This window comes from Apteryx rowi, unplaced genomic scaffold, assembly GCF_003343035.1.
Source record: "Apteryx rowi isolate R43461 unplaced genomic scaffold, aptRow1 scaffold_510, whole genome shotgun sequence".
Taxonomy (NCBI): Eukaryota; Metazoa; Chordata; class Aves; order Apterygiformes; family Apterygidae; genus Apteryx; species Apteryx rowi.
The window spans coordinates 21,305-41,611 of NW_020450773.1; the positions used below are offsets into that span (position 1 = coordinate 21,305).

General features: G+C 40.7%; 1 protein-coding gene across 1 annotated transcript in view; it reads left to right on the forward strand.

The window, feature by feature from the left end:
• The first annotated feature begins 9,993 nt into the window (after positions 1 to 9,993).
• TSPAN13 (tetraspanin 13) overlaps positions 9,994 to 20,307 on the forward strand; it is a 17,961-nt gene continuing 7,647 nt past the window's right edge. The window contains exon 1 of the mRNA XM_026080181.1: positions 9,994 to 10,092. Within this exon, the coding sequence (XP_025935966.1) occupies positions 10,030 to 10,092 (63 nt within the window). The 5' untranslated portion in view covers positions 9,994 to 10,029. The remainder of the gene's footprint in view (positions 10,093 to 20,307) is intronic.

Below are 20,307 nucleotides of genomic sequence, written 5' to 3' on the forward strand. Positions count from 1 at the left end.
AATATCAGTTGGGTGTCTTTTAGAATGAGCTTGCTTATCTGAAGTATGACACAGAACAATTGAAAGAATGAGGTGAAGCTGAAATTCAACTGCTTGCTTTTTTTTTGAAAATCAAACACAAACCTTTCTTAGACAAACCATTCACCCTCTTTTTTGAGCTACACTTAGTTTGTGGCACTGGCCTAGTGAAGGCTGGTGCCCCAATTTAATACAGTTTTGCAACACAGTATCCTGTAATTTTTGGATTATGAAGAAAGGTAATCTCTAATTGTACTGTCTTGATATAGTAAGTGAAAAGAAAGGCCTGGAAGGCATCATCTCCGAATCAAGAAATGCAGTCATCAGATTATCTTCCTTTCTGAACTAACTATACAGACTTCCCACATCCTCTTACATACCAGGCTACAACACATTCCTCATCATACTTCTGAAATTCAAAAGACTAAAACTCACAGCTGTGGTCTCTTGCCACAAGAGACCTGGGCGTGCAAGGATGGCATATAGAGGGCAAAGCCAAAAACAAAGTTAAAACTGGTCAGCAACATGATAGGTAACATGAARGGCTTTTATAGGTATGTCAGCAGCAGAGGAAGACCAAGGAAAATGTGGGCCTGCTGCTGAATGGGGCAGCTGACCTAGTAACAAAGGACCTGCTTTCTTTGCCTTGGACTGTACTGGCAAGGTCTGCTCTCGGGCCTCCCAGGCCTCTGTGTCTTATAACAAAGTTTTGGGAAAAGAAGTAATACTGTCAATAAAAGATGATCAAGTCAGTGGCTACTTAAATAACACACACAAGTCAATGTATCTAAAGGTGTTGAGGGAGCTGGCCACTGCCATTGCAAGGCTGCTTTCCATCACGTCTGAAAGCTTGTATTGATCAGGGGAAGCCCTCAATGCCTTGAAGAAGGCCCATCTTCAAAGGGAAAAAGAAGGATCAGGAAACCACAGACCTCAGTTCTTGGAAAAATGATGAAGTAGGTCTTCATGGAAGCTGCTTTCATACACATGGAAAACAAGACAGGGTCTGGGGAGAGACAGCACAGATTGGCTGTCTGGCCAAATTGTGCTTCACCACCCTGATAGCCTTCTATGATGAAATGCTCAGGTCTGCACAGAACTGCAGATGCTGCTTACTGGGACTCTACCACAACTTTCGACACAATCTCCTGTAGTAACCTTGTAGCCAGACTAGAGAGATATGGACTACAAAGCGGGTGAAAAACTGCCTGGTCCATTGGGCTGAAAGGGTCAACAGTTTGAACAGTCAACAGTTTGAAGTCTAACTGGCAGCCAGTCCTTCAGGGCTCAATACTGTCTGATGCTGTATAACATCTTCATCAATAACCTGGAAAAGGAGGCGGTGAACACCCTCATCATGTTTGGAGCTGATACCATATTTGGGAAGCAATTGCTTTGCTGGAGGACAGGGCTCCCATTCAGAGGGACCTCAGTAAACTGGAAGAATGAGCCAACAGGAAACTCATGAAGTTCAACAAAGGCAAATGCAGATCCAGCACCTGGAATGGCATAAACCCCTGCATCGCTGCAGGCTAGGAAATGACAGGCTGGAGAGCAACTCTGCAGAAAGCCACCTGGAGGACCTGGTGGAAAAACATGAGTCAGCAGTGCACCCTTGTGGCAAAAGAGGCCAACCACATACTGGGCTGCATTAGCAAAAGCATAGCCATTGGGGCGAGAGGAGTGATTGATTTTTCTCCTTTATTCAATATTCACGAGGTCGCATCTGGAGTACCAACTTTTGGTTTTGGCTCCTCAATTCAAGAAAGTTATTGACAAATTGGAGAGAGTCCAGAGGACGGCCACTAGGATGGCTAAAGGAATGAAATGTATAATGTCTGAGGAGAGGCTGAGGCTTATTTAATCTGGAGAAAAGAAGTCAGGGAGGTGAGGGGGGGAGAAGGAATCTAGCTGCAGTCTTCCACTCTCTAAAAGATGTTTAGAGGGAAGATGGAGCCAAACTCCAGGACACAGCAAGAGGAACAGCAGAGGGACACAGCAAGAGAACAAAGCAATGGCCACAAGTTGCAGCAAGGGAAATTCTGATAAGGGGAAAGTTTTCACAATGAGAGTGCTCCAGCATCGGAATGGGTTGCCTCAAGAGGTTGTGGAACCTCCATCCTTGGAGATTTTCAAACCTCGACTGGACAAGGCCCTGAGCAACCTGATCTTAGGAATCAGCCCTACTTTGAGCAGAAGGTTGGATCAGACGACCTGCAGAGATCCCTTCCAAACTACATTTCTCTATGATCCTGTGACAGTGAAACTTCACAATGCAGTTTGCCAAAAAGCTCATGTGCACAGCATAAACAGTGACACAGCCAACAGACAGCCAATGATGAGCACTTAACTAAGCAGCTTACTTGAAAATCTTGGTTCTCACCAATCTCTAACTTTCTTTTGTGATGAAAAGCTCTGCTCCCCATCTTTCAGCTCCCACAGCACAAGGTCTGGCTCAGACCTTGCTCTGTTGCTCTTCTGCATGTTTGTAAACTTTTCAGATTTTTGCTTCTTAGCACAAATATAATATGATGCCTGATTACTTCAGGATTTCTTGGCACTCTCCCAGGGAATCACCTGGGAAGGTGTTTTGCAGATGGTACCCATCCTTCTTTCAAGCCAAAACTGTGTGGTGATGATCTCCACCTGAGCATGACAAACAGGAAACCTTTGGGATTTGATGGTAATGAGAATCTGCAGCAGAAAAAGGATAAGACCAGTAAAAACTGCAATTAATTTGAAAACTATTTACTCTCCCACTGCTTACATCCTACTGCTAGTGCACAAGGCATTACCATGTCCTGTTAATCTCAGATTCATAACTTATATTTAACTTTGAAGTTTGCTGGTTTTATTTCAGAAGAAGGGAATGTGCCCCCAAATTTTTCAGCTAGAGCAGTTGCTCTAATAACAGACCCCAGTCCTATTTACAAAGCTTATTTTTTCTGAACATCATGGCTGGAACAACACTATCATTTCTTAATTTATATACGCTGTTTTTTGTTGTGGAGAGAAATACCAGATACATGAGGTAGAATCCATTACGATGTATTATCTGAACAATGCATCATATATTCTTCCTCAGTTAAAATTTTGGCTCTGTGGATTTCACAAAACAGAGATGAAAATAAACGTAATATATGCATAAGGCTGTCTGTCAGAAAAGCAGTACATACATCAGTTGTGTATATAGATATGTAACACTATATATTCAAAGCAAATAAAAATTCTCTCACAAGTTTCCCCTCAAGAAGTCCAGATGAGATACTTAGTTGGACTACAGCAATCTTTGGCTTTCTCAGGCATAGCTCATTTTCCCGCATACAGGAGAAAGAACAGTATTGCCAACAGCACTGAAATGTTCTAGCACAGTAGACTGAGCAGGTTTTCATGATATCATCCTTCCTGGAGCATTTAATAAATGCTTTTGTGAGCAGTAAAACTGTTGGAAGAGATGCCCAAAAGACACACTGGCATCTAGGCAAGGACCCATTGAGTAGAGCTTATATTTTTCACCTTTTTGCAAATGGGATCAGATGCAGGTTACTTGGTTGTGCTTCAGTCACTTAATTCTTTTCCTTCTCACAGCACTAGAGCCAGACTTCACTTATTAAGCTTTAAAAAAAAAAAAAAAAAAAAAGCACAAAGCAAGATGAGTGAAAACATGACAGCAGCTCAGGTGTTGGCACATTGTACTGATATGGATGATCCACCCACTTTCCACTAGAACAGAGCATGATAAATACTGCCTCTGGGAAGCTACTCCTGAAGCAGTTACCTGCCTCTCCAGAGAGATGTGCCTTACCTTTAACAGAAGAAATAAGTTTAGATTTGGCTGCAGGAAATATCAAAGACCACTTTTTGCTGTTTGGGTCTCGAATCCTGACTTTTTCTCTTGCAGGCTAACTTAAATTAGCCCATTCCAGGACATCCCCAAATCCAGGCCTACACAATCAGAAGAAATGGGCTTTGGGTCAAGCCTTTGATGTGCTACTATTTAAAGTATCATTTGGTAGTGTTATTTCAGCTTCTGGTTGTTTGCTTACACATACATTAGGTGGAATGAACTCTCCTTATCCTAATTCCCTCTCTGCTTAATTCAAAGTGGATTTTAAATGTATCTAAAGGCAATTCTTACAATTAGATAAGAGCTTCAGAAAATCCCAAGAGCTTGCTTCTGAACCCAAAAAATAATATCTATCATCTTCTTTTACTTTTTTTACAAGGCTAACCTGTGAAATACTAGAAACTTTAATCCCTTTAAAGTCAGTGTCCTAATGCTGTTTCAGTTCTTCACTTATTTTTTCCCCCTTCACCTGTCTATGAACATAACAGTAGACAAAAACTAAGTCTATCTTTTGTCTGGCAAGCAGTATGTATGGCACGGTTCAAAAGAAATGGGTATTAACAGAATTAACAAGTAGACACGCTATTGTTGCCATCAAATGCTGTATTCACCCATCGCATGGTAGATGAGGCAGGAATTTCTAACTCATGGCTTAAAAAGCTAGTCTGGACATCCAATGGCTCAGTTTGGAACAATGGCTTCATATTCACCTGCAGCTATTTTTGCTTGAAAAGATCCTCCATTCCGGGTAGCTTTCTAACAGTGATTTAATTTTCCAGGTTTAACTCAAGAAGTTTATGCCTTTTTGATTCCAGTCAGAAAGTTTCTCAAATACCTTCAGCACCTGTCTTTCCAAGAGCAAAGTCGGAATACACTGTTATTTTACCAGTAATCATTTCTAACCACTTGTCAGAATTATTAAACTGAACACTTGCTACATCTTTGTGCCTTGGAGGAGCTCATTTCTGACTTAGTGGCGCATTGCTCTGGCCACTGTACTTAAACAGTATATTTTCCTGCCCTAATTTCCTTTTTGCAATCTACAATGCTCCATTTTACAAAAAACAAACAAAAAAGCAGTTTTTGTATGTGTTCTCTTCTATGCAAAGAGCCTCACAGGTGAGTGTATTCTGCATGTTAGATTCATCACTTTTGTGTGTCTGGGTTCTGATGTTCATCAACATAAGACACCATCTCGCCACCTTGTGCATCTACATCTGGTGCCCATAAAATGGCAAAGATCCATGCAATAAATAAACTGTCCTACGCTATTTCTGACCATCTGTTGCCTGCTGCCAGAAAGGGCTCCTTTAAGGCTGGGGGTGCCTTATGGCACAAGCTTAGCAGTAGTGCTGGTAAATTGACTTTGTTCTAGGAAGTGGAGAGAAATTTATGACCGCATACTTATCATGACACAATGAATCCATTACAAAACAATCCAGTGAATAACTGGGGTAYGTCCACAGGACATTTGCACTGCATTTAGTTCTTGTTAAAAGCAAATCTTGATCGTTACTGCAGACAAGGTTTTTAGTATGTGTTTTATTGACTTCATATATTCTACCTGCTGCTTTCCTGGTAACTAAGGTGACTAATTGACATCACTGATCAATTGACTGAGGTGGCTCAGGTGACCAAGATGACTCAGATTCCCCTTCACAGTGCTACAAGAAATGGCTGGACATAGGAACCTCTGCTTTCCATGGACCAGCACAGTTGATCATAAACATAATTTTTATAGATTATCATTTATAGATTATCGGTATCATTTTTTGAGATCTCTATATAGATTATGAACATCATTTTACTTCACAGACTTTGTTGACTGTTGACTATAATAAGGATCTCACAGTTACCAGCAAACTTCAGGCACACTCACTCCAAGTGCAGGAACATGCTTTGCTGGCCAACTGCCAAGGTAAGATAAGCCCTTACATTACTCCAAACTAGTTGAAAAACTGACCATTTATGAATATTCACTATACACCCCAACATAAACATTAAAAATGTTGACTGAATATAAAAAATGCTTTGAATACAATTTAGACAGACTGCAGATGCTTGGCTGTTTTTTTAGGGGCATTTTTACATACATAAAAGGAAAATGAGAAATTCTCTATGCATCCTCATAGCCACAAGTACATCACTGATTTTACAGTCTCATTGGTAGTTTTCCTATAGTGCCTTAAAACAAGCAAAAATTCAGAAGCATGACTTTAAAAACAGAAATACCATAAAATACATTCAGAGAAGAAAATTGTGCAAGATGTATTTTAAGTTTCTTAAAAAAAAAATGTATGGAATTAGCAAAGATTTTAATAAGCCTGATTGTCTTGCAACACAGTTCATATCATTTGGACTCATTATGTATATCTTTCTTAACACAAGTATTTTGTTTATACATTTAAGAAGAGAAAGTCAAATTAAAGTCTAACTGATAATAATTACAAAGTATAGGGATTGCATGTGGCATTCCTACTCCTGAAAACACCTGGCTTTTCTTTTAACCCTGTCTTTCCCCTCCCTGATTTTGATGTGCATGAAGGACTTTATACAAACAACAGGAGAAGAAAAATTACCTTACAAGACAAAGAGTGAAATATACTACCCAAAGTGCTGTCAACTGTTCATTGTAAACCTGGGAAAAATAAAGCGATAAAAATCAATTTCTGCAAACGTTTCACTGGCAATGTTTTAGACACTGTAATAGTATAGAGCAAGGAAAAAGGGTCACAATGTCTTAATTTTAAGACAATAGTATATACTTTATGACAATTTGGATATACTTAAGCCATCAGGTTTCAAATTTGTACCTCAGACTTGACACAGAACCCTAGATTTCAGGCACATAATTAATAAAATAAAATGTGACCATAACTGAATGTGGGATCACAGTCTACGGAAACAAAAGTGATTTTTCCTAAAAGCAGAATTTGCATTGTGCGGGCTTTAGCAGAAGGCCCCATATTGAAAACCTTCCCGAAGTTACAACAGCTGACATGAGCTTTATATGGAAATGAGTAGTAAACTACCCAAACAGCTCATTTGAAGCTCTTCTGAACTGTAAGCAGCGTGGTGGCCCCAAGCTCTGGTAACTCTGCATTTTCACCACCCAGTGTGTAAGTGCCTGTCTCTCACGGCTGCCCCAGCAACAGCAGCATGAGGAGTGCCCCTGCACTCTCCCACTCTGGCAATTTCCCATAAAAGAAAACTGTTCTCCCATTGCCAGCGCTGCCTTGAAAGACACCAAGGAAGGGCAGGGGAACAAAGACTGTGCAAGGGAGCGGGCAACAAGCATCAGAAGAAGCGAGGGAAGAAAAGGAAAAAGCATATTCTGTTCTCGGTTATGCCAGGCAACTCTGGATTAATGTAACAGGCAGGACTGCAGAATTTGTCCCCTGTAGAGACAAAGGGTGAGGAGAGAGATACTTAAGATCCTCACTTGGACCAGCTGTTTAAAAAGCTAAGCCTTAAAAAAAAAACAAAAAAACCCACTATCTTTGCTTTCCCTACAGAGAAGGAAAGATTTCTCTCCAAGTGCAAGAGAGCTAAGTGCAGAGTGCAAGAGAGTACAAGCAACTCTTTGAAATTACCATACATTTACAAAAAATAAGACAATTTAGTTCTAGCCAGAGCTAGACTACAAGCAAAGCCCTTCAGCCTGATTTGGGATAGCAGTACAGATGTACTTCTGACCACTACCAGAAATTATAGCTGTTAGTGCAGCTGAATGTTATAACAGCAATAATTTTATGCTAAATCTAAACCATATTGTCCCGGGTTTGTACTATAACTTGTGAACAGAACTGGAGGAAAAAAAAGAACTAGACCTCAGCTATGTTCATAGCACTTTTTATGTAACTGAAACTTCTGATTATTTATACTAATATTAAATATTTACATATTAATATACTTATATTAAATATTTGCATATTAATATACTTATATTCTTTTATTATATAGTTGAATTGTGCCCCACAGAGTTTGTAACTGCCAGAGGTGGGTACAAACCAAGTTGCATTAGACATGGTTAGATGAATGCTTGTATATGAAGAACTAATCCTGTAATAGGTACTTGCAACCCACAAATGACTGTAGGACCAGGGTCCCTTAATAAGAAATACTAGTATTAATTAAGAAAGCAGAGGTACACCTTTTACTAATTAACAGTGAAAGATATCTTTTAAGAAGGGCAGTGGATGATAATATTGGATAATTCAATGCTATAGCAAAAGGAACAATGGTACAGTAACTTTATAGGTGAGTATTTGCAACAGAATCCAACAAAAACACTTGATATGCGGACGGCTTCTAGTGTTCAGGAAAGGCTATACATTCAAGATACTATTTCCTATTGAGAAGGCATCAAACAACTTCTGAAACTAGTCTTTACAACAAAATTAAAAGCAGCTGGTAAAAACCATTGAAACAAGTGACTTTATCTTGGGCTTATTCTCTGGCAAATTTGGGCCCAAAATTTCATAAATATGGCCCAGTAAAGGCAGTAGCTTGAGTCAGTAAATCTACATTCTCAGTAGGCTGACTTAGCCACAACATCAAGTCAGTTTAATTAGCAAGGGAATACCCCCACCCCCTTATTTTTCACTCATCCTGTCACTTTACAAAGGTTTGGCAGCAGGGAGAGTCTATGTCTGTTAAGTTTGGAAATAAATAAACAGAAAACTTTAGCAGCTGTTGAGCATTCAGATTTAATTTGCGGTCACAAATATCGGAGAATTTTAATTTGTCGCCTGGCTAGCAGCTGAGGTAGATATCCATCAGTAGGAAAACTATGAGTCTTTATCGCTGCATGAGAAAAAACGTGTATTATATTTAATTGCAGAAGTTTGGCAAAATATCAAAGACCACAGAAAAAAAGATGAAAAAAAAAAAATCTGAGTGACAGACCAGGAAAGACAAAGCCTGCTGCTGTTCGGCCTTTTTGTCTCACTGCTGGCAAGGATTATTAGCCTGCTGCGGCTGTCCTCAGCAGAGGCCAGCCAAATTACATAAAAACAAAACCTTTTTGGAATTTCCTTTTTAAATTGTTTTGATGACAAGTTCCTATCAAGAATTGTCGCAAATTCATCGGAAAGTAGATGCAGCTTCCTCTGTGTGCTAGGACCTGACCATCACAACTTTTTCTCTGGCACCAGACCTTGAAAAAATAACGCTATGGGGCCGCGCACCCTGAGCGATCACAGCCGAGCTGCGCGCGATGCCTCGTCTCTCTGTGAAGCCCAGCAAACAGATACGGAAAGATCCTCGGCACTGATCCTGCAACACATGTACACATTGAAGTAGCTTGCACTCACGAAATTTGTTGTATTTATTGTAAAGCAGTACACAGTAAAGTCAGCCTGTGAGGACTGTAGATTTTGGAGAGCATTAGTGAACTGGGACACTATTCCAGTCAATTCAAAATGGTAGCAAGAACTTGGTAAGACCATTAGGTAATGACATAGAGACGGATGGTTTCCTTCAACTACCTGTAAGTTTAAATATTTAACTCTCAAAGTAAGGAAATACATAAAGACATAAATATGTAAAAGCATATGTAAAAATAAGCAGAAAACCTAGGCTGTTAATAAAAATTTTAGAAAGCAGTATGGAAATGAAAAGCTAGTAACATTGTAACCGTGTTCTAAATACCTAAATGCCCTAGAAAAATAAATCCCTAGACATTTCCTTTTGATTACACAGGAAATTAAGTCATCAATTATAGATACGTGGCATCAGAGATGAGCGGATAGAGAAAGACACTCCCATTTCCTAAACAAGCTGGCTGAGGAGATGCCAAACCTCCTCAGACTACCTTGCGGTAAGGCACAGCAAATTCCCCCTTTTCCCCCCCACTCCCAGGCACTGCGGACACAGCGAGGGGACACCGCTGCCCACTCCCGCCGCGGACCGGACCGGACCGGACCGGACCGGACCGGACCCCCCCGCCCGGTGGTCACCGCCCTTCCCAGCCCTCCCCGCGCCCACTCATTTGCATATCTGTACCTTTGTGCCGGGGCGCAGCCAATCAGCGGGCGCGGCGGCGAGCCGCGGGCGCCACTCACCTGCTGCGGCCGCGCCCGCGCGGCGGGGGGCCGGCGGAAGGCGGCGCCGGCGACGGCGCCGGCGCGGGGGCTGCTGCGCGGGTCAGTGGCGGCGGCGAGATGGTCTGCGGGGGCTTCGCCTGCTCCAAGAACTGCCTCTGCGCCCTCAACCTGCTCTACACGGTGCGTGGCCCCTCGGCGCGCTGAGGCGAGCAAAGCCGGCCGCGGCGGGGGTGCCCGTGCCCTCGCCCTCCCCCCCCCGCGGCGGCTGGGGCGGCGGAGAGGCGGGTGCTGCGGCCCCGCGGCGGTGGGGTGAGGTGGGGCCGTGTCTCCGCCGGGCCGGTTCGGGCCGGGGGGCGCCGGTCTGGGCCGGCTTGGGCCGGTCGGCCCGGTCGCGGCCTCCGTGCGGGGCGTGGGCGGGGGCTGCGACGCGGCAGCCGGGGGTCGCCGCCGTAGCCGCCGCCGCTGCTGTTCGGCGCGCCGAGTGCTGACCGGCCCCGCTTTCTCCCCAAATCCTCCCCGTGGGACCAGCCCCTGCCCTTGGCGGGGGCGGGTGGCCTTTTGCTGCGGGAGGCCGAGGCCGCCGGTGCCCGCGGTATCTAGAAAGATCCTTCAGTAACGGAGGTACGAGCGGGGAAGGTGGCATCGCGCTGCTGGCTTTCCTCTGCCCAGGCGCTTAGTCCGGGTTTGAAACAAGTGCTTTGTCGCCGAGTTAAGTGCCATGTTGGTGTATTTTGAGGGCATGCACAGAAATCTGTCTAGGCTGGTTAGGCTCGTTCAGGAAACACTTCAGCTTTGGAGAAGGAGGAGGTGAATGGAAATGCCCGCCTGCCTTGGCGATGTGGGTCGGTGAGGCTCCGAATAGCTTTGTGAGCGAACTTCGCTTCTCCTTGGGAGAGCTCAAGGAGTTGCTGAGTGTAGCGCTTTTGGGTGGTGGGAGCTTGGGAAAAAGGGAGAAATACATTAAACTGTAATAACTGACTTGCTGGAGAGCTTAATCTTTAAGGCAATTATCTGCACTTATTCCTTCCTTCAGGTCAGGTTAAGGACTCATTTTCAATAGAGAACAATAGAATGCAGTTCTCATTTCCCCCCCCCCCCCATTTTAAAATGACACAGAAGTAGAAAGAAACACAGCTATGTGTAATGACTTTCTCTCACTGCACTTCTGGTGAGGTAATATGTCCTCCAATAGTTAATGTTGACAAACATTGCTTGGACAACTATGTATGAGTTTGACTTGCAGCCTGCTGAAATTGAGGTGAACCAAAGCTTGCAGGCAGCTGTATCAGTGCTTTTGTGAAAATGTTGCCTAATCTTTCACTGAAAGTAAGACAGGAGAGCAAACAGGTCTACTGCTGTTCATCAAAACAAACAGCTCTAATAACTAGCAGTTATTAGAGACCTGATGGTAATCGCCATGATGGAGCATAAATGGATGTGCCTGTGCTGAAGCTGGAATTGTGTGTTATTATACTACTTTGAACATGAAGTGACCCTTGTTCCCATCCCCCCCAAAAAAAGAGTGGGACAAGGAGAAGGAAAGAATAGAAGGAAGCAGGTAGGCATCACCAAGGTTGGTATCTGTAGCTAGTGGTATACTTAGCATAGTCCCTTCTGGTGAAGGTAAGTTGGATTGCCTGACTCAGATTTCTCTTTAAGTAACCTAGATGTAATGCAAGACTCCTCTCCCCACCCCCCCACCCCCCTTAAATCTCCTGTGCGTTGGGAGAGAGAGAAATATGGATCTTTCTAGCATAATGCATGCAAAAAATCATGTGGAAAACAGATGTTTTTTCTGAAGGTACCACCACTTACTCCTGCAGTCAAATATTAACCAAATCTAAGGGGGCTGGTAGGTCTTGTGAACATACTTGGCCTCAACAAGGGTGGGTTGAGGTTCAAGACCTCTATAGTTTTACTTTTAAAATCTGTACTATATACCTGTGACCTTAATCTTGCTCTGATGCCTTTGCGGATAAAATTTACTTTGTAGGTAGCACTTAGTATTCTTTGATCTGACTTATGCAGAACATACACTTTTGCTGAACAGTAGGAATAACTTTTTCATATTACGGTAACTGGAGTATCTAACTGTTATTGCTTGTGTTGCCTGTTAACGATAGGCAAAGTTACAAGACTGGTGCTTTTAATTTCCCAGTTGCAGAAATAACATTTAAGGTGTTTAGTTAACCTGGAGGAGCTGATCTTGCAAAATGTGTGGGCGGCATCTCTGTGCCTTGGTTAGTTAAAAAGTTGACACTACAAGACTTGGGTTGGAACAGCACAATGGTTTTAGGGGTTTATTTTTTCCAAGCTGAAAAAAAAAATAGAAGATAACCAAAGCAAGAACTTCATCAGCGATATTTAAAAAATATTACTTTACAGTAATTGGTGGGAGAAGGAAGGGAAATAATGTTAACTAGGCAACTTTTCTTGAATGTTTTTTGAGCTAGTGTTGAAGTGCCTGCTTGTATCGTGCTTGGAATAAAATAACCCTGAGAATTCTATATTGTATATAATTTGTATTCTGCTTTTCTTTAAAACACTTCTAGAATACCTTAATTTTTAAAACGGCAGAGTATTTGAGCTTGGTTTTGATGCTGTCTTGTTTTAATTTGTACAGTAGTACACCAAGCAATAGTGTACGTCCTGGCAGTAATGAATCAGTTGCTGGTTTAAAGCAAAAAAACCTGAAATGCGATAACCTAATTATGTTCTTTTCAGACAGTACTTTGCTGATGACTTCTGGTTCTTCTCTGGACTAAGTTAATGTTCTTAGGCCTTGATTCCATGTTTAAATTTATTTTATATGAATAATTCTGGCACCTGTGCAGAGTCTTGCTCCTTATGGGTATAGGAACAGTGGAGAAAAATAATTGAGACTATTCATTGACTTAGTATCTGTAAAGGGAAGTGTGTTGCTGGATTAAAGTCTTACGTGGAGGAACTGCCTGTCTACATACCCAAAACTAGTATTAAAAATTCTTGTATTGGCACAATTTTGTCTTTATTCATTCATATTTACTTTTTTTCCCCTTGAATGGCAAACCCGGACAAACTGAATAAAATAACGTCCACAAAATTTAGTTAAATTCAAGGATGTGAATCTAACTTAGGTTTTCTAATCTTCCAGGCATGAGAACCCTAGATGCCTGCTCCACCAATATTTGCTCACTTGAATCAGACGATGATTTTCTTAGGCGGATGGTGTTCCTCTCAAGGAAGTCCTGAGTAATCAGTTGGTGTGGGCAGCTAATATCTTACTTTGATCAGATTTTCAGAAAGGAAAGGAAAATTCCTAAGTCCTAGCTAGTGATGAAAGACTGAAAGGGTGGCTGGGCTGCCAAGACTAAATGTATATATATTAAAAAAAAAATTCATTTTTATGATAGATGCTGTTTTTATCACTTGAGCAGCCACTTAAACAGTTAATGTTTGTGGCTGCAGGAATAACTGTGTATATAAATGTCTTGACTTTGTTTTGATGAGTAGGCTTTCAGATTTTCTCATACCTAGAGTGCCATTTTAATTTAAAGTATATGGCATCTTTGTATCAATATTGCCATGTGTATCAGTATTCACATTAAATGTGTGTATTTTTTAATAGCACAGAGTTCACCACATAAGAGTGTCTGCATATCTTTAAACACTAGAAAAATCTGTATTAAAATAATTTACTTTTTATAGTACTTTGCTCTCTGAACTTGTTTCTAGACTGCTGTGTCCTGTTCTCTGCATCACTGTTGAAAGCATTACAGTTCATGCTCTTGCAAGTTTTTCTATTCCTGCGTGGTGTTCTCCTGACTGAAGTAATTATTGGTAGTATAATTGGCACATTCATGTTATCTGCCTTTATCAAAATTACTTTCCCTGCATTGTGTAAATATTCAAAAAAGAGGACAGAACTTCTCAGATCTGGACCGCAACTGTTTGTCATAGTATGGTTTTTCATAATGCTTGTGTTACTTGTAACATGCTCACCGCTCTGTGGTGGACACTCTCCATTTTCCATGCTAATCTGCCAACTCCATCTCTCTTCTATCAGTCTGCATAAGGGAAACCTCATCTGAGAGGCAGTGTAAACATCTGGGCTTTCCTAGGTGAAAGGGAATGTGGCTGTTGTCCATGTTTTCCAATAATTGCTGACTGCTGTAGTGGTCACATGGAGCCACGTACTGGCAGACAGAGCTCAGAGAATCCCAGTTGCTGCCACAAGGTGAAGGAAGCTGTGGCAATTTCTTTCACAGCGGTTAGACCAGTCTCTGAGTTCAGTTCCATTTTGGCTTGTGTGAGCTTCTTTTCTTCTGTAAGAAGCAACCCATAAATAATATGCTGTTTGCTGTGTCTGACAGTCTCCAGGCAGCATTTAGGAGTGCAGTTGGGCAGTCCGAACTCCTCTTCCTACCTGGACGCCTAACAGATGTGGTAGGTTGTTCTAGAGCCATTTCTGCCTTCCCAAGATCATTTTGAAGGTGGCAGTATGTCTGTGCTGTCTGGTCTTGATGTGTAAATAAAATAGTGGTATGGAAGCTCCTAAGTACATGACAGAAAAGCTTAATGTTGGTCCTGTCAGTCCAGCCTGGGTTTTCTTTGGAAAGTTTCTGTGTTCATACTTGAGAATATGGAACAGTGACTGCAGCAAAAATATAAGTGTATTTCAAGACTTTTTGTCAGTATTTGGAAATGCGCTCAGCTATACTGTATGTCAGTCTGCAGACAAAATTACAGCAGTTCCTGGTAGCAGGGCTTGAGTCTAGACATATGGTGGTTCTGTAGGTCAATATAAGTGAATTTTGTGTGTGTATGTGTGTTTTTTTCTTATCTTGTGCAGAGTGTATAATCACATTTAGAACTAGGAATGCAGACCATATTTAGTGAGAGAACTGGGGAATGATAGAGTACACAAGGAGATTTTTTTGGAGCCTGATGTGTTTTGATCAGCTTCAGACATTGTAGCAGTGCAGGTAGACACTTTAAAGACAGCACAGTTTAGAGAAGTCCTTAGATTACCATTCAGGAACCTTGTAGCTTAAATCATTAATTGTTCTTTGTACTAATGCTTTCATGTTGAGGAAGAAGTGTGTGGAGGAAGGGTCTGTGAGATCATTGGTCTTCCTGAAAATGTTATGCAACTTCTTAACAAACAAACAAGAAAAACCCAACCCACACAACAACAACAAACTAGAGTGGTCCTGTTACACAGCAGAAAGTTTGCATTTTCAAAGACCAGGAAGTATAAATATAAATCTCTCTGCCATTTTAACATTCAAGCTTGTTATTTCATCAAAAACAATTTAATCCTAATTCTTGGCCAGTAATATGAACTCTGAACTAGACCATCAAATCAGAAGGCTTTCGCGATAAGAGACAGGAATGCTGCCTTGCACGTAAATCGTTTKTTCCACATCATGTGCTCAAGGCTGTTCAGTAACCAGGCTACCGATCATTCCTCGTTTAAATAAGTGACCTAAAGGTGGAAGTTTGTTTTCTGTTACAAAATCTTTGGAGGTATCCAGAGCTTTTATTATAGTTGCTTTATTTTCAGTAAAGCTGAAGGAGTACTGTAAAGAAAGTTGCATAGAGGTTGTCTAGCTTACAGCTGTGATAGAAATCAATTTAGCTAGCTTTAGTTTGCTAAAGGTGCTTAGCTGTATGCTGCCTAATGTATTGATGTGATGTTTTTAGATGATGCGCTGAGGACCAGAAGAACTGTCTCCTAGATTCTCTACGTCTGCCAAGAAATGATTGACCAAGTTGAGAGAGAGAGGGCCGCAGAAGTTTCTAAATTTAAAGCATGTACCATTTGAGGCTTAAATTTTAAAGCCCCCTTAAAAGAAATGAAGTATGAACTTATATATGGAAGGAGGGGTTAGGGAGGATGTATTTCATCATGTGTGTAATCCATCTGCTTTTAGTTTCTGTTCCATATCCAGCCTGACAGCTCTGTAAATATTTCCATTTGCTGATACCAATGTAAATGCTATTTAATCTCTTTACCCAGGAATGGTGAGAACATACTTGAAATTTAAGTGCTGAAATGCAGTTTCTACTAACTCCTTTTTGGCCTGAGACTGTAGGAAACTGTTGAGAACACTAACTTTGTGTATGTCTTTCTGCCTAGGAAGCAGCCCAAACCAGGGGAAATACTGAAGAATTGCTAACTAGTCAAAATAAGACTTGCTTGTGCCATGCCATTGAGGAAATGAGGAAAACTGGTTTTGGAGATTGAATTGTTCTCAACAGTGTTGTCTAGTGAAATCATTCCTCTGTATCTTGGTTCTTCTTTGTAACATATTGTAGAAGTTTGTGGAGAAATACACAAGGAGTAAATAAGAGGATCAATGCATTTATCCAATACAGTGGGAGGGGAGATGAGCAACTTGGAGAATAAAAAATATAACAAATGAAGAAGGGGTTGTTGGGATAGGTTTTTTGTTTGATGGTTTGGTTTTGTTTTAGCTTTTAGATGGGTTAAAAATAGAGATTTATGCAGCAGTAAGGGAAAGGGGAGAGTACTATAAGGGCTAATGCTTTAATCATGATAACAATAAGTTAACTAGCAAACAGGACAAGCAAACTTGTGATCTTCTGTGACAAATTTTTCTTTGTGTATAAATTGTTGTTGTTTTTAATAAATCTCTGAAGTTCAAGTATATATGTTTAATATAATGGAAATCACTTAAAGTGGAGTCTGATCCTTTATACTGTTCTTAACCTTATGATCCCGAAAATCTTCCTTATAGACATTGGAATAATACTTTGTCTTTTACTAGTATACTTCCTCTTCTTAAGTACTTTTTTCAGACTCCATAGAAGGAGTCCTCAACCACATAGCGAAAACTCCTTCCATAGTGAAAGCACTTAGGACTTGTGCTACCTATAGGTTTGGACCAGTAAGAATTTACTTAATTTCAAATTGATGAGTATATGCATTGAATTATACTAAGATTGTGCTTGTGTATTTAAATAAGGTTCATAGAGTTTGTGCTGGTGAAGAAGGTAGACTATAGTGAGTGAGCGTTAAATTTAGAACATAAGCTGTTATGTGTCCCCCCATTCTCCTTCTCCCAACTCTGTTTCTTTTCTTATTCATGGACAGTATGTGCTCGTAGCACCTTTCTGTGAGGCAACTTGCTCTGTTTTGAGATCGTGATAGACTTTTCTGCTTGACTGCCTGTTTACTTTCTTTGTAAGCAAGCCTTAAATGAATGGGGTCTTTTAAATCACTTTGGGAATAAGACTTGCATTTTGAAGCTGCGTAAGTACTTCTGAAAAATTGTTCATTACTCTTTTATTGAGAACCTTTTGTAATTAAGTTTTTTGTTGACATGCAGTTTGGGAGCTGGCTGTTTCATGAGCTAGATGATGCAGAAGGGTCGTTGATCAGTGCTAAATGTGGCCCTGATCTTTCTGTTAAAATCGTTGATTTTTGGTGTGGCGAGCAGCAAAGATGCCATGGGGGAAAAAACTGGGCATGATGTGTGAAGTGTTGAAGTTGCAGGAGTGTTGGTTGGAACGGGTTTCTGGGGTTTGCCTGCTTCAGCCTCCTGTGTGGAGCGGGATTATGGCCAACACTAGATTGCCCCTGGCTGTGGCTTTCTCTGCTCAAATCTTCAAAACTTCTGAGAACAGAGCTGCCATCACCTCTCTGGGCAAGAAATGGGCTCCCCTTTTGGGAACCCACCTGTTTTGGTGCTGTACTACCCTGAAGATGTTTTTTCTAATGTCCAGTCTGAACCTCCCAAGCTGCTGCCTGTGGCTCTTGCCCCTTGTTTTATTGTTAGTCAATACTGAGAAGAATTTGCTTCTTTTGGTTTTGTAATGCCCCTTCAGCTTTATCTGATATTTAGATCACCCTTTTGGAGAGTCAGCCACTCCTTTATTTTTATTTCTATTTATTTAGCATCATCCACAAATTTTCTGGGGACCCATTCTGTCTATTCACCCAGCTTGCTGATGAAGTTACTGAATATTATTGGCCCCACTATCAACTTCAGTGGTACTCCTTACTGGCTACCAATTGGATGTTGAGCCATTGATTACTATGCTTTGAATGCAGTAGTCCGGCTAGTTTTCAATCTACAGTCCATTTCTCTAATCCATGCTTTTTCAGTTTATGAATGAGAATGCTCTAGGAAACGGGGTCAGTCCTAATACTGAGAACTGGACTGTGATTTGATCTATTTCTGCTAGATTATCGGGCAACTATAGGGAACACTAGTAACCAAGGCTGACTTTACAAAGTGAATCTGTAAGTAAAATGGAGTTTCCCTTTGTAATTCAATCTTCCAAGGATAATGCTAATGCCTTCTGAGGACTTCTGTGCTGTGAAATGCGGTTTCAGTAAAATAAAACACGTTGTTTAGAAGTTCTGTAGAGAAACCTCTTTCCTTTTTTAACAGAAATACATTACTTTTTTTTAACTAGTAAAAGAAACTTGTGCTTTTAGAATGTACATATTACTCATTTAAAAGTGGTTAGGGTCACTGATTGGTTTTCTTTCAAGCATGTTTTACTTCAAAGTCTTAGCAGATCCACTTTTTGAAGTATTGCATCTAAATCCTTTTGTTTCAAAACCCAAATAAGCATTGTTTGCTAGTAATTTCTAGTGGCTAAACAGTTGTTAAAGCTACAAGCCTTGTATTGTTTTAGAGACTTATAAAAACTCTTCCCAAAACAGCTTAAATTATTTTTTYGTGTTTACAGTAGTGTGAGTTTACGTTAGTTCACCTTATGGCACTATAAAACTATATATCTAGTTTTATTGCTTAACAGAATGAACAATAAGAGGAAAAAAAATAAACCAGTTATTTCCAGGGGTAGGGGTGAGGCAAAAGAACTGATGTCTGTTTAGCTGGCAAGATGGGGAGTCCATTTCTTGAAGGTCTACATTTGAGCCATTAGTTTTACAACCTGAATCTGACAGCAGGAGAGCTATTGCAGTGTTCATGTGAGACGTTTCCTATGCAAGCACCTATTAACTTGGCAATAAGAGTCCAGAGGAAATTATTCAGATTGTCCAATCTAAAGTTGAAAATGAAGTTGTAACAATGAATTCAGCTTTCCTTCAGCATGCAGAGGAGACAGGAGTTCAATCCTACATCTATTGCCAGAATGGTTTATAAACCACTGTCGTCATTTCAGCTTTAAAATAGAAGATCAGTTTTCCTGCAGAGAATATATTTCCACAATTTTAAGTGGCCAAATAGTTACTTTGATCCAAATTGTGGATCTGGCTGATTGGATGAAACATTTCTACACAGCTTGCCAACCAGAGCCCAGTAACACAGACCTGAGATTATACTGAACCTCCAGACATTTTAAGGAATTAGACATTGGACAACTTTCTAATTTAAAAGAAGAGAAAACAATACTGTGGAGGACAAGCCTGAAAATATGAACATTGTTGGCTCTATAACTAGAAAGTACTGAAAAGAGAATCTAAGCTATTCTGTTCTTTTAAAAGTTGGGTTTTTTTTTTTAATGTGCCTTGGTTATAAACTGATTTCACTGATTTTTAAGCTGGGCACCTGATTCTTGAACATTTGAGGTTCAACAGCAGGCTTAAAAGCTAAATAAGCTTCTTTTCCACTTCAAAGCAATAGCTGTTCTAGAGTCAACATGTGGTTGTTTCTGCCAGAAAAGCTTTTTGGGCCAGAGGAGGAGCATAGTAATAACATTTAGTGTCTTAAACGTGAATTTCCTGTACATATCCTGAAAATAACAGAAGCTGAGATGATTAACAGCTGCAAAAAAGTAAATGGTACACCGCCACTCACACACTGCGTTTATCTGATGGATGTTTTAGGTGTAGATTTTGTTTAGGTTTCCTGGTTTGTTTCTGATCGGTTCTGATCTGAACAGTAAAACACATAAGAAGCCTAAAACAATTGAGTGAAATTAATGAGCAAAGATTTGAACAAACATACATTTTGGTATACTGGAGGCTGATAGGTGAAAATAGATACCTGCAGTCATAGCTAAGCCTGGAGAAAGAAGCATCGATGAAAGGGATTAGGGGCAATGTTTGTTCTGCTTTTCTTTGAAATAAATATGGCATAACATTTGAAATACGACATAACATTTGAGATCTCCTATAAGAAATATGAGATAACATTTTCAAGGGTTGTGTAGTACCTATGTGAGTTCAGTGCTGTGAAGCTGATGCAGATAGGGACATTAGCCTACAATGTCTGATTGGAAAGTGGGCTGTGAGATTTTTTTTGTTCTCTTCTGACACTTAAATGGTAAAATAAATCTCCTCAGTGGTTTGAGACAATGAAATAAACTGAATAGACATAGATCAGAACAGGTAGACCTTGCACTTAACTGTCTGATTAGCAAGGCTAATTTTTAACTTAATAACATCAAGAGGTTTATAGCCTTGTGCAGCTT